The sequence below is a fragment of the Berghia stephanieae genome, chromosome 1 (genome assembly GCF_034508935.2).
Source record: "Berghia stephanieae isolate SIO BIC M18660-M18661 chromosome 1, UCSD_Bste_1.3, whole genome shotgun sequence".
In the NCBI taxonomy this organism is placed as follows: Eukaryota; Metazoa; Mollusca; class Gastropoda; order Nudibranchia; family Aeolidiidae; genus Berghia; species Berghia stephanieae.
The window spans coordinates 92037005-92052004 of NC_088360.1; the positions used below are offsets into that span (position 1 = coordinate 92037005).

The 15000-nt window shown below is 34.4% G+C and overlaps 1 protein-coding gene across 1 annotated transcript in view; it reads right to left on the reverse strand.

Moving 5' to 3' along the window:
- Nucleotides 1–12379: 12379 nt before the first annotated feature.
- LOC144962070 (cytochrome P450 2B11-like) overlaps nucleotides 12380–15000 on the reverse strand; it is a 39294-nt gene continuing 36673 nt past the window's right edge. The window contains exons 9-11 of the mRNA XM_078895038.1: nucleotides 13632–13759; nucleotides 13009–13205; nucleotides 12380–12702 (exon numbers count right to left, since the gene is read on the reverse strand). Of these exons, the coding sequence (XP_078751164.1) occupies nucleotides 12521–12702; nucleotides 13009–13205; nucleotides 13632–13759 (507 nt within the window). The 3' untranslated portion in view covers nucleotides 12380–12520. The remainder of the gene's footprint in view (nucleotides 12703–13008; nucleotides 13206–13631; nucleotides 13760–15000) is intronic.

Here is a 15000-nt window from a genome sequence, read left to right on the forward strand (position 1 = left end):
GGGATGCATGGTGATTCGCAATCTATTAAAAATACACACAAATTGATTTCAGCACGAAGTATAAAGTTTAAGTAGTAACTTTTTAAATTATCTAATTTAAATTTGATTATTTCAGACCTGGTAATACAGCATATAACTTGAAAAAACAGGCTGGTATTTGCCCACCCTGCCCATTATTACCAGCCGTCCCTGATATCTCTCTGTCTATCTATCTATCTATCTATCTATCTATCTATCTATCTATCTATCTATCTATCTATCTATCTATCTATCTATCTATCTATCCATCTATCTATCTATCTCTATATATCTATCTATCTCTCATTTTGTTCATTTATATATTTGGTATAATATACAAACCACCCAATCAATAGCTCTCTCGCCCCCATCCCAATTTTAAAGACTTTTTGGCAGTTACTTTTACTCTACACACACACATACACAAACACATACATATCCTCTGGATTCCCTCTCTCTCTCTCTCTCTCTCTCTCTCTCTCTCTCTCTCTCCTCTCTCTCTCTCTCTCTCTCTCTCTCTCTCTCTCTCTCTCCTCCCCCCCCCTTTTTTTTTTAAATCCCCGCTTTCCTTTTCTTGCGCCTCTTCTTGCATCCACACCTGACACCCCCTCCTTACATTTACATTGTTTCCAGATTTAACGAATTGTGATATTTTGTAAATTTACATATTTGTGTTTGTGTTTTTTTGTCTCCTGACGAAGGCCAAGGACTGAAACGTTGTTTGTTTTGTGTTGTTCCCTTATATATGAGTCAGGTCTACTCACTTTATTTTTTTCTCCAGTTTACTGGTTCATTTAGGCACCTCTAGCTTTGGTTTGACCATCAAAAGAAAGTGAACAGTAAGTCGTAACAGAGAATGTTTAGAATGTCACTGGTTGTAATCAACATTACATTATTCATAATATAATCAATATAATGTAATCAATATTACAACCAGTGGGGTCGTAATCTGTTACCTTGGAGTTAATTAATAACTCACACAGTCACCAACATATTTCTTTCATTTCGTGGTTCAACGTAATTCTTTCTTTACTCGTGACCATAGAATTAAACGAATGAGAATACGTACGAAGCCTAAAAAGTGTCCACCAATGAAAGCATTCATCCCCATTTTATTGTTGGCTGAGAATGTAGTCATTACCATTCATTCGGTCTCTATGTCAACATAACGACACAAGAAAAACAACAAACAATATCAAAAATCTCAATAAAATGTTTCAGAACTGTTGCGTATATTTATGGCACAATGAAGCTGTCAAAAAATGAAGTTAGAGAATGTGTGTAATCATGTATTATAATAACCTGTAATGTGTTTTCCAACCACCGCATCATCTACTACTACAACCACCACCACAATATCATCACTAACACTACTACTACAACCACCAGCCCCACATCATTATCACTACCACTACTACTACACCACCACCAGCACATCATCATCACTACCACTACTACTGCAATCACCACAACCAAATCGTCATCACTACCACTACTACTGCAACCACCACCACCATATTATCATCATTACCACTACTACCACAACCACCACCACCACTACTACTACAACCACCACCACATCATCACTACCTCAACTACTACAACCACCACCACAATAGCATCACTACCACTACTACCACAACCACCAGCACCACATCATTATCACTACCACTACTGCACCACCACCCGCACATAATCATCACTACCACTACTACTACAACCACCACAACCACATCGTCATCACGACCACTACTACTACAACCACCACCATATCATTACCATTACCACTACTACTACAACCACCACTACCACCATATCATTACCATTACCACTACTACTACAACCACCACCACATCATCATCACTATCACTACTACTACAACTACAACAACCACCACATTATCATCACTACCACTACTACTACTGGAACCACCACCACCATATCATCATCATTGAAATATTTTTTTTTTAATTGAGCTTTATATAGTGCATTATCTACTAAATGTGCTCAAAGCGCTTTACAAGGGGTCCCTGGTCATCATTTAACATGTAGGACGGGACATGACGCCTGTTAGGCGATATTACAATTTTTCGGACAAAGACAACTCTGTTAACGGCCAGGTACTCATTTTACACATGAGTACGGTGAGAGAATGTGAGTAAAGAGCCTTTTCCAAGGACTCAACTATGCGCCGAGCGCGAGGCTCGAACCCAGGACCTTCCGATCCGAAAGCGAGTGTCATACTACTAGACCACATAGCCGCATCATTACCACTACTACTACAAACACCACCACCACATCATCATCACGACCACTACTACTACAACCACCACCACCACCATATCATTACCATTACCACTACTACTACAACTACAACCACCACCACATCATCATCACTACCACTACTACTACAACTACAATCATCACCACCACCACATCATCATCACTATTACTACTACAACTACAACCACCACCAACACCACATCACCTCACTAACACCAGTACTATAATCACTACCATTAGGTTTTGGAGCTTTACCTCATCTGAAATAAGGAAACTTCGGAATTGTATTTGGCATTGTGTTTATATATCATAATATAATTCTAATCAGTTATCTATTTAGAACTAGATACTATACAACATGTATGCCAAATACCACCCCAATTCCCCTTTCTTGTGTGCGGGAATTCCTCTTTCGGCATTGAAATTGAGTGTGAGAGAGTCATCACTACACACATAAACAACAGAAACAATTTAAAAAATGACTATGACACGCAACCACTCACACACGAGGCTATACTATTTATCCCTTTCTCTATATAGAACAGGACAAGACAAACAATAGCTTGACTCTCGCTACACTTCGCATTGATGTTTGTCGTCTCACGAGTTCAACTCTCGGTCGACCTGTCAATATTCCTTTTTGCCTCGGACGTAATCATTAATAGAATGTTGTGTGGTTTTGACCGTGAAGAAAACATTAAGAAGTCACATTTATATCATTTTAGAGAGATCGTTTTGAATAATTTTGAGTTAAACGAGCGAGCAGCAACTTGTTTTCATGAACGGCCGATCAGCGCTTGTTTACTATAGTAACGCGATTCCCAGCCAACCTCTCAATGGCGGTTTTTTTTCTCATCGAGGCCGCTGGTTGGTTAGCCAATAAGAGCACCGTACGGTTTCCATTGGGTAAATTCCTTGCTCGTGACACGGACTGTAGAAAAATTGTTTCGCATTGATAATCGAATAAATAGTTCTTCGTTAAGCAAATTTTCGCTCTCCTTGAAGCACCTCTAGTCCAAGTTGTTCATTTTGTGGTGCCGGATCTAATGAACGAACTTGGCGGGCGATAACGTTCACATTATTTCAGAGCGAGTGAGAAAGAAACAAAGAAAAAAGAAAGAGAGAGAGAGAGAGAGAGAGAGAGAGAGAGAGAGAGAGAGAGAGAGAGAGAGAGAGAGAGAGAGAGAGAGAGGTCAGTTTCCTTCCTCTCTGCTGTCAGTTTTACTCGGTTGACTGCGCACGAGATACGTCTTTTTATAGTATGAGTTAACGTTGAATGTTATTGAAGGCTGACTATTATATATGCTACATTATTCTTTCCAATTGAACAAAAATCACAATAATGTGTTAGAGTTAGCAATCAGGACGACTTACTCCTTCATAACAATAATAAAAAGGAAAAGAAGCTTCCATTTAATATTTAAGATAACAGAATGCAAATTAAGATCTAGTCGAAAGAGGAAGATCAGGTAATGGGAAAGTAACATATGCCGTCCCTCAGGGATCAACAATAAGATCAACACTTCCCTTCACCTTCACAGATGACTCAAGAGACAGTATCAAGGCAACTGTGCGCATGTTTGAGAAAATTATATATTATCAGCTAGTATCAAGTAAAGACACTTATTGTGTAACGAAGACATGCCCGGCTGCAACAATGGAGAACAACACGGCGAATGGATTTCACATTTCAAACTGCTCTGAGATACACAATATATATCGCCGTGTTGTTTTTCCATTGTTCCAGCCGAGCAAATGTTCATTATCGCTTTGACAATTGTCTTATAATATATATATATATATATATATATATATATATATATATATATATATATATATATATATATATATATACATATATATACATATATATATATATATATATATATATATATATATATATATATATATATATGAGTGTTGGTGGGTACTTGTAGGTACGAGAGTGCTCGATAATGTTGGTTAGAGCTGATGTAAAATATAAATAAAGTCACTCACATATTTATGGCCGAGACAAATGTTTCTATGACACATTTTTGGCCGAGATAAATCTTTCTATGCATAAGCCAAAAATATGTGAGTGACTTTATTTATATTATATATATTATATATATATATATATATATATATATAATATACATACTCGCGTATGTGTGTGTATACTAGTGATCAAAAGAATGTATACAACTTGTTTTACCTACAAAATAGGTATGAAATGTTTTTATAGCTCATTTAAAAGCTATGTCTGATCATGGTACTATTATTTATCTTTCATTTTGTAAGAATTTGTAATGTTTATGGTTGATCTTGTATGCAACATAGACTTTTTAAAACATGATCTTCAAAAAGGGAAGTAACAAGCCAAAACATACAGTATAATTTTGACAAACACTGACATTTTAATAAATTTACTTGTGATCATATCATTTGATGAAGCCTGAATCTAATTCAATCAGTAACGAGTATGTCTCACGTTCGCTCCAGTCACAGCACGCATGGAATTTGTCAATCTGGCCAGCTGGTGTTGAGGAATGTTATCCAAAGATTTTCTTATCCCACACGTGTTCTATCGGAGTTAGATCGGGGGATGTTGCATGCAGGCCACGGGCTGATAACGTTCACATTATTTGCTGCTATAAAATCCCTTGTTAAAATAGCTCGGTGGGCGGTGCACTGTTGTGTTGGAATGAAAAATTAGGATGTTCATGAAAAAAAAAAATGGAATAACATGGGGTTGTAACATGTGCTAAATGTACCTTGCACCGGTTAGTGATACATTTACTTGGACTAGAGATGTCCTATAGTCTCTGCTCATTCCATCCCACACCACTTGTCCAAGACACAAGCATCGTGAAATCTCTCGTGTGGTCTTCGTTAACAACTTAATCTACCGTCATTTTTTCCAATCACAAAGCGTGATTCATATGAGAAGAGCACAAATGACCACGCATGCATTCTCCAGTGCAGATGAGCACGGGCCCACTGAAGACGGGTCAACCGATAATTTGTTCTAAGAAGTGGTCACATCAATGGACGTCTTGCGATAATGCCATGCTTTTTAAGTCTGCGACGAACAGTTTGTCGACTAATTTTAATTCGTCTGCCTGGGAACGCTCGCGCAGTTTAAGCAGGCTCGGAGAGCATTGAATGAGTTGAGTAAGTGAGTTATCTTAATCAATGCATCCTTGCCATGCAATTGTAAGCAAAACAAGCGATTTTGTATGTTATTCTTTTCTCGAGTGACTTAAGGACTGGTATTATATGGTCCCAGGGCTTAGTTCTTGTAACTATGCTAGCAGCTTTGTTTTGCACCAACTGTAGTCTGTTCAGCGATGTTTTTGGTAGGCCGTACAACAGTTACAATAATCCAAGCGGCTGGTAACAAGGGCATTTTACATGTTTCGTCGTCAATAAAATGTCGTATTCCATTTGGAGAGCGCTATGAACCGCCTGACAGCACTTTGTTATGTGTGCGTGCATGTCTAAGTGAGTTTCAAAATAGAAACCAAGGTTTCAAACGACATTGGCATTTAATAACAGATATGCCGAAGGACAGTTGGTCAATTAATATATCCTTCCCTGTCTTTTTGATTACAATCCGTTCGCTCAGTTTTGTCTTCGTTGAATTTAAGCTTGTTTGTCATCCATGTTTTAACGTTATCTTCGATGTTTTTTTTCAGCTTTTTGAATGAAATGGGAGATTATAACTGGGTATCATCGGCTTAGAGATGGTGACTGAGACAGAAGGTGGCGATGATGTTGTGGGGACGGTTAGAACCAAATATCATGCGAATTGTACTGATGCTGACAAAAGCATGAAACTTTGCACGATGAAACTTTTTATAATAAAGAATGATTTTTGATATAGAACCACTCTGAGAGACAGCCAAATATGACAGATTTACACAAAAGCAGTTTTTCCCGCTTTATTTCCAAAAGTTTATATTACTCTAAAAAAACAAAACAAAACAAAAACAAAAAAACAAAAAAAAAACAACAACAACAACAAAACAAACACAGTAGGTATTTACATTATATGCATTCTTTACCTCATATATTAATATCGTATACCTTTCTTAAAAACTGAAACTTAAATCGTATTCCTCCTATCTTGCATAAAACAGACGAAAATATATACATCATCATTACTATCGTTCTTTTTGAATTTTACATAACGGAATTTCTGCATAAAATTTAAAATACAGAATTCCATGCGTAAGTCGTGTCATTAATTATGTCAAACTCACCACCTGGACATCATCGGCATGTCTGATATCGATGTCTCTCTTGTCTCTGTGCTTGTGTGTGTGTGTGTGTGTGTGTGTGTGTATGTGTGTGTGTGTGTTTGTGTGTAGGTGTGTATGTGATCGCGTGCTGGTCAAGTCGGTGCAATGTGTACCGGTGACATTGATGAGTTTGACATCTTTTCATAAACTGATAATGCTATATTAATAGGGAACAAAGTGTGATGTCAAAAAACGTGTTCCAATCTCATTGGAAGTATAAAATCACTCTTCCCGAGGACTAGATACATGCATACCTTGTGTAAATGATCTTTGGATTTCAGAGTAAGATGTCATCTGTAGCGGGATATCATGTTGATTCCATAATTTTGATACATTTGGATTTTTTTAAAGCTCAATTACAAGGTAAATGAGAATAATAGAGCAATCGACCAAGGTATACCAGAGTAGAACCGAGAGCAAAACAAATAGAACTTAAGCAATAAGGGTTAAGTATATATGAAGAACTTCTGAAGTACCCCCATGTACGGTGAGAGAATGTGAGTAAAGAGCCTTTTCCAAGGACTCAAATATGCAGCGAGCGAAGCTCGAACTTAGGACCTTCCGATCCGAAAGCGAGTGTCTTACCACCAGAACTTCACTAGAACACAGCCGCACACAGAAGCGAGAGCGACTGTAATCTTAACTAAGCTTATTTACTTAAATTGTGACTGGGCTGAGGGTCTTTAATTAATGGCAACCAAAAGCATAATAATACTGGCAATGAAAAATAAAACATTATGTTTTGTAAACTACTTCTGAATTGCGTTGCCTAATTATGCAGAATCAAAATAACATGTTTGTTATAATCATAAATCAGTGTTAGTAAACTATAATTATAGATTGGTGAAATATAGAAAAATGGTCAGTTTCCAATTTCAAATGTAACCAAAGTGTCTTTTCAATAATAAATAACATTTCTTCCTTAGGATATTTATTATTAATTAAACATATGTTTTTATTAACCTTGACACCCACGAAGTTTCGACTTAAATCGCTATAGAATTATTATTATTATTATTATTATTTATTATTATTATTATTATTATTATTATTATTATTATTATTATTATTATATTTTTATTATTATATCATTATTATATCATCATCAACATCATTATTATTATTTATTATTATTATTATTATTATTATCATTATCATTATTATTATTATTATTATTATTATTATTATTATTATTATTATTATTATTATCATCATCATCATTATTATTACTATTATTATTGTTATTATTACTATTATTATTATTATTATTATTATTATTATTATTATTACTGTTATTATTATTATTATTTATTATTATTATTATTATTATTATTATTATTATTATTAGTATTAGTATTATTATTATTATTATTATTATTATTATTATTATTATTATTATTATTATTATTATTATTGTTATCATTATTATTATTACTTTAATTTAATGTAGATAAATTTACGAGCCCTCAATGGAATATAATGCTATTGTTAAATTGAGATAACTAGTAGAAGAAAGTAAAAGAGAGTGTGTTAAAATATTGTTATACCTGAATTAATGACTTCCATATTTCGTTGCAGGGATTTTGTGCTTTAAGTGGGTTGGTATCCAAATAATAAGCTCAATGATCTGGGTTCGAACCTAGTATGCGCGCTATCGTTACCAGCTGCGGCACCCAACCTACACCACAAACGGCTCAGGTTTAATCTAGGGGTGATTAAGAATAACCTTAATGTCCCTTAAGACTAATTGAAATGATGGCAAGTGAGTCAAGACGACAGTAGCATCAAATACAATAATTACAATTCTATACAAAAGTTTAATTAGACGGCTACAGGAAAAGATAGAGTGAGTAAGTGGAAGGTAGAATGAAGATTATGGATAATGTATATTTTACACTTTTAACTATTAATCATATATTGATTTGATCACAGGTTGAATGGCTCTAATTGAGAGGATTTAATTTATCATTTATTTATTTATTTATTTTTAATCATTTGTGTCACTGGATTGGCTTATCTTTCGTCCAACGCCGATTTGATATTCAACTGTTATTGCATAGGTCTTTCAAATCAGGGCTTGCTTGATTATGTTGATGCCCTTCTTGAGACTGGACTGGTGTCTTGTGTACTGTCAACACGTTTAAGGGTTGGTTCTGGATCTGCCTGGACCTTCTTTAAAAGCAATGACCGTTCCTGGGGTGGTAATTATTGTTCTGAAGTGCCACGGACTTCAATTAGAGTTTAAACAAAAGGTCTTAGAGCAATTCTAGTTTATCTTTCGCCACCGTTTCATCCTTGAACGAAACTTCATAATAACTTTTATTTGCCGACCAGGGCAAGGAGAAGCGATAACTCAATGACAATCATAATAATGATTATTATTACATTTATATATCAAAGATTAACTGACAGGTACATGATAAGAATTTAACAGGGTTTTGTCCCTTACATTTTATAATTTAGGAATTATTTTTATGATTATGATGTGTGGCAGGGGATTGGCGGTAACTTTGGTTGACAAGAGCACATAGTGATCAAGAAGTTCAAACATAATTTCGTTAAAAATTGGAACTTTGTCATTTGCTGTGTCTGCACGTTCAAGTTTTGTGGTCAGACCGGATGTAATAATGTCATTTTGCATTTTTATGGAGGAAGGGGAGGAGGAGGAGAAGTAGTAGTAGTAGTAGTAGTAGTAGTAGTAGTAGTAGTAGTAGTAGTAGTAGTAGTAGTAGTGGTAGTAGTAGTAGTAGTAGTAGTAGTAGTAGTAGTAGTGGTAGTAGTAGTAGAAGTGGAAGAAGAAGAAGAAGAAGAAGAAGAAGAAGAAGAAGAAGAAGAAGAAGAAGAAGAAGAAGAAGAGGAAGTAGTAGTAGTAGTAGTAGTAGTAGTAGTAGTAGTAGTAGTAGTAGTATAGTAGTAATAGTAGTATGATAGTAGTAGTAGTAGTAGTAGTAGTAGTAGTATAGTAGTAGTAGTAGTAGTAGTAGTAGTAGTAGTAGTAGTGTAGTAGTAGTAGTAGATAGTAGAAGAAGAAGAAGAGAGTAAGAGAGAGAGAAGAAGAAGAAGAAGAAGAAGAAGAAGAAGAAAGAGTTGATGATAAGAATAGGAGGAGTGGAGAGAAGAAGAAAAAGAAGTAGTAGTAGAAGTAGTAGAGTAGAGAGTAGTAGTAGTAGTAGTAGTAGTAGTAGTAGTAGTAGTAGTAGTAGTAGTATATAATATATATAATAATAATAATAATAATAATAATAATAATAATAATATATAGTAGTAGTAGTAGTAGTAGTAGTAGTAGTAGTAGTAGTAGTATGTAGTAGTAGTAGTAGTAGTAGTACTAGTAGTTAGTAGTAGTAGTAGTAGTAGTAGTAGTAGTAGTAGTAGTAGAAGAAGAAGAAGAAGAAGAAGAAGAAGAAGAAGAAGAAGAAGAAGAAGAAGAAGAAGAAAGAGTTGATGATTAAGAATAGGAGGAGGTGGAGGAGAAGAAGAAAAAGAAGAAATAGTAGCAGTAGTAGTAGTAGTAGTAGTAGTAGTAGTAGTAGTAGTAGTAGTAGTAGTAGTAGTAGTAGTAGTAGTAGTAGTGTAGTAGTAGCAGTAGTAGTAGTAAAAGTAGTAGTAGTAGTAGTAGTAGTAGTAATAATAGTAGTAGTAGTTGTTGTTGTAGTAGCAGTAGCAGCAGCAGTAGTAGTAGTAGTAGTTAGTAGTAGTAAGTAGTAGTAGTAGTAGTATAGTCGTAGTAGTAGTAGTAGTAGTAGTAGTAGTAGTAGTAGTAGTAGTAGTAGTAGTAGTAGTAGAGTAGTAGTAGTAGTGTGTGGTAGTAGTAGTAGTAGTAGTAGTAGTAGTAGTAGTAGTAGTAGTAGTAGTAGTAGTAGTAGTAGTGGTGTAGTATAGTAGTAGTAGTAGTAGTAGTAGTAGTAGTAGTAGTAGTAGTAGTAGTAGTAGTAGTAGTAGTAGTAGTAGAAGAAGAAGAAGAAGAAGAAGAAGAAGAAGAAGAAGAAGAAGAAGAAGAAGAAGAAGAAGAAGACGAAGATGAAGTAAAGGTTCTTCAGAGTCATGGAGCTGGAGTTTATCCCGACAAATCGAAAGTGATCACTTCTTTTTACACAGAACATTTACAGAAACACGTGTTGCCTATTTGCAAAATATTTTGTTTAAGATGGAGCTCATTCACACACCTCTACCACGAGTCTCCGAATCATCAATTACCAGGACACTACCTTGATAAAGGAAGTTGGCCGCCAAATTTTCCTGACTGCAATCCCATGGACTATCACTTTTGGATTGCCCTTTCGACAAAGATTTATGAAAGCCGGAGACAACCATTTCAAATTTTGAAATAATTACAGAAGAAAATATAATATTATGTATTTGGACAGAGGTCATTAGTTTGCTCGAGACCAGGCGAAGAGCGATTCTTTATTTTCTTCCCCGTCTGCGTCAAGCTGTAAAAAACCAAGTCACTGACATAACGATGTATTTTGGATGAATTTATTACATATATTTTTCCTTTATAAAAGAGATATGAATTGTTTATGTTATATTTAAAAACGTGTGTTTTCTAATCGTTAAGAAGAATTTCCCAACTCCCACAATAGACAAATAAATGAAAGAAAAAGAGACACACAATTAAGACAACAAATATTTGCTAATTTTGCCATGGTTATTTCAATAACAATTAAATAGCACTTAAAATTGTTGAAATTACTTGAAATTTAGCACAATAAAAATTTATATTTGCAAAAAAGATATGTAAAATTGCAACATTATAGCTTAAATTGAATAGACCCATTAAACTGCCAACTAGGGGACAGATTCTTTTGAGCCATATATATGCTCAAAGCGCTTTACAGAGGGTTCCTAGCGAACAACAACAATTGACATGTAGGACAAGATATGACACCTGTTAGGCGATATTACAATTTGTCGGAGAGAGACAACGCTGTAAACGGATAGGTACTCATTTTACACCTGAGTACGGTGAGAGAATGCAAGTAAAGAGCCTTTTCCAAAGAATGCTTTGAGCACGTTTAGTGGATATTGCGCTATATTATAAAAGCTCAATTTAAAATAAATATTTCCTGTTCAATATCTGTATCTGTATCTGTATGGTTGGCGCTGAAGAAACCAATGGTCTGGTTGTATTTCAGCGGCGTCCTCATTGGGCGCGGGCCCATGTCAGTCGGGCCTTGAAATCGTTTAGGTGTGGTGCCATGATGACCAGTTCATCCAGCCCATTCCACTCCGAGATAGTTCTAATGAAGAAAGAATTTCTGTAGTTTTGTGTTCTGGTCTGTGGGATTTTGAAGCAGTTCGAATTGTTTGTGGCGTATCTGTCAATGGGGTTTTCGGTTATGTGGTTGGCGAAAGTGAGTGCTCGGATTTTTCTTTTGTTTGGTCGTGGCAAATGCATAACATTAATATTACATAGTACTCTTACTTGAACTCGAACGAGCTCCCAATACCGATGCGCGAACTGAGAGTGCGAGTTGGGAGAGTTCGAATTTTCAAACACTGAATATCAAGAAGACTTTCTTTCTACTACTATTAATAGTAATAATAATAATAATAATAATAATAATAATAATAATAATAATAATAATAATAATAATAATAATAATAAATAATAATAATAATAATAATAATAATAGTAATTATCATTATTTTTATTGTTATTATCATTATTATTTTTATTATCATTATTATTATTATTATTATTATTATTATTATTATTATTATTATTATTATATATTATTATTATTATTATTATTATTATTATTATTATTATCGTTATTATCATTACTATCATCACTATTGCATCAAGTACTGTTTTTTGTACAGTATGATCGTCCTTAATATGGCTATACAAAAAAAGGATTAAATCATATTATTATATCGAAAGGTATTCAACGTATTATTTCCAAACTGTGAACAGAAATTTTAATTTATTTCCTTTCTATCAGCCTTAGACGGTACAACTGTGGTGAGTTGGCTGCACTTAATCGAGGCTCTAGACTTGGCAGATTTTTAGGATCCTCTGCACGAACCTCAAACCGCTGGAAGATACCCGTGACTAAAAGGAACAGATTCATCTTAGCAACAGAATCGCCCATACAGTAGCGTCGACCTAGGTGGAACAAATAGCAAAGTGAAATGATACGTTTGCATTTCAATCAAATAATAGAAAAGGAATAAAATGGAACTTTGAGGTTATTTTTCATTAATGTTAAAAATAGTTGTTTCCCTACCTTTGGACCTTTGCTCAAATACAGATGATGTATTAGATGTTATTACCTAAATGTACCGTATCAATTATACATTTTATGCTAGTGCTATTCATAACACAATTTATTGCTTGTTAAAAGAATTATATTATTGTTTTAGTACTTTTAAATATTTTTCCAAACATAGGGGAAACTGTTATCAAACATACCAAGACTAAAAGGTAGGAATTCTTCTGGTACAGTCACACCCTGGTCTTTGTCAAGGAAACGCTCAGGTCTGAAGGCATACGGGTCACCCCAGGTCTCGTCATCATGAAGGATCTCGTAAAGATTGGCAATCACCGTGGTACCTTTAGGTATTGTGTATCCAGCTATTTCAACATTCTCAGAGCACAGATGAGGCAGACTGTAATGATAAAGATTTGACATGTAGATAAATTAAAAATAGAGGCTCCCCAGATACCACAATCATATTAAAGAATTTTCTGAAAAAATGAGGGTTTTTAATACTTTTATATGTCATAAATTTCAAATGTATAAAATGAAATATATCAAAGAATGATTTTCAGTTTTGTAAATATGTGTACTCTTATAACACTAAACACGAAAACATCATTGACCAAAGCACAAAATGATAAGGCATTGAATTGGAGCATTAATTATTCGTCTTCGGGCCTCTCTCTCTCTCTCTCTCTCTCTCTCTCTCTCTCTCTCTCTCTCTCTCTCCCCCCTTCTCTCTCTGTATGTGTTTATGTGTGTATGATTGTGTGCATGTTTATTTATTGAAGCATACAGAATTCTTGATATCACAATTTCAAAAAAAATATCTTACCTGTATGGTGCAACACAAGCAAATCTCAAAATCTCATAGATGAAGGCCATTGTGTAGTTCATATGTGACTTGTCCTCGATAACGGGAGTTCTTTCTGCTCCAATCACATCAGATATCTCTTTGTAAATCTGATACATTAAATGCAGTAAAGACAATTTAAAAAACTTAATTTCAAAACATTCAGGTCTTATCAGTTATTAATATGAAAAACAAAACGTTTCACAACTTAGAAAAAAAAACACACACACACACACACACATACACACACACACAATACAGAAAGAGAGAGAGAGAGAGAGAGAGAGAGAGAGAGAGAGAGTGAAAGAGAGAGAGAGAGAGTGAAAGAGAGAGAGAGAGAGAGAGAGAGAGAGAGAGAGAGATTTTTTAAATAAACTTATCCAAAGAAATAAACCATTTATAGTCAAAATGAAACGACAGTTTAAATTGAGTTAACGTACCGTTATCTGTTTCCTGTAAAATACACTGACATTTAGAGTAAGCAAGGTGCATATGAACATTCGTTTCTATTAAATAAGTCAGCATCAAACAAGTGTGTATTACTAGCAAATTTAGTTGTTTCATTGGAAATGAAGGCTTGGCATCCCTCAACGACGAAGAGAAACATGCAAGGAGAATAGAAGATGACTCTTTATCATGAAAGTAATAGATGGCTGTTATGAGAATGATAACTTAAACTTTGTCATGAGAATAATAGATGGCGCTGTCTTGAAAGTGCAAAATGTCAATAGAAAATAGATCATGAGAATAGCATATCATTCTTTGTCAAGAGAACAGTAAGTGTCTCGACAAAACACTGTCTTATCCTTGGCGTTCATCGTTTTATTGTTATAGAAACTGATAATCGTTAATGATAAATCATAAATAGTTACGCGTAATTATATCAAGTTTACAATAATAATTTGTGACGTCAGATTATCAAGCGTTAAATTTCACAAAAATTAGATTAAAAAGAAAAAAGAGGTATCATTAAATATTTTTGAAAATGTCATTTGTTCAGAAATAACGATACCAGAATCGATTAATATGTAGATATGTAGAATAAGGGAAGGAAGGGTTTAGGATTGTAATTAATTTAAGAGAGACAATCCATATTTTACTCAATACTCTATGAGTATTTGTTTTGATTATGCCCCTTGTATAACATAACCCTGAGCTTCTGAATTAAAAGGTAATTAAGTAGATTTTTGACCAATCAAAACATGGAATTTGTGACATACTTTCAAACGTGCTCGGATAAACATGGTTGTTTATAAACAATAACGTGAATGACATCGACCTCTCTCTCTCTCTGATCATTGTTATTGATTTTATACCGCCAAATTGGCACTAGTTATCACACGTTTCTCGA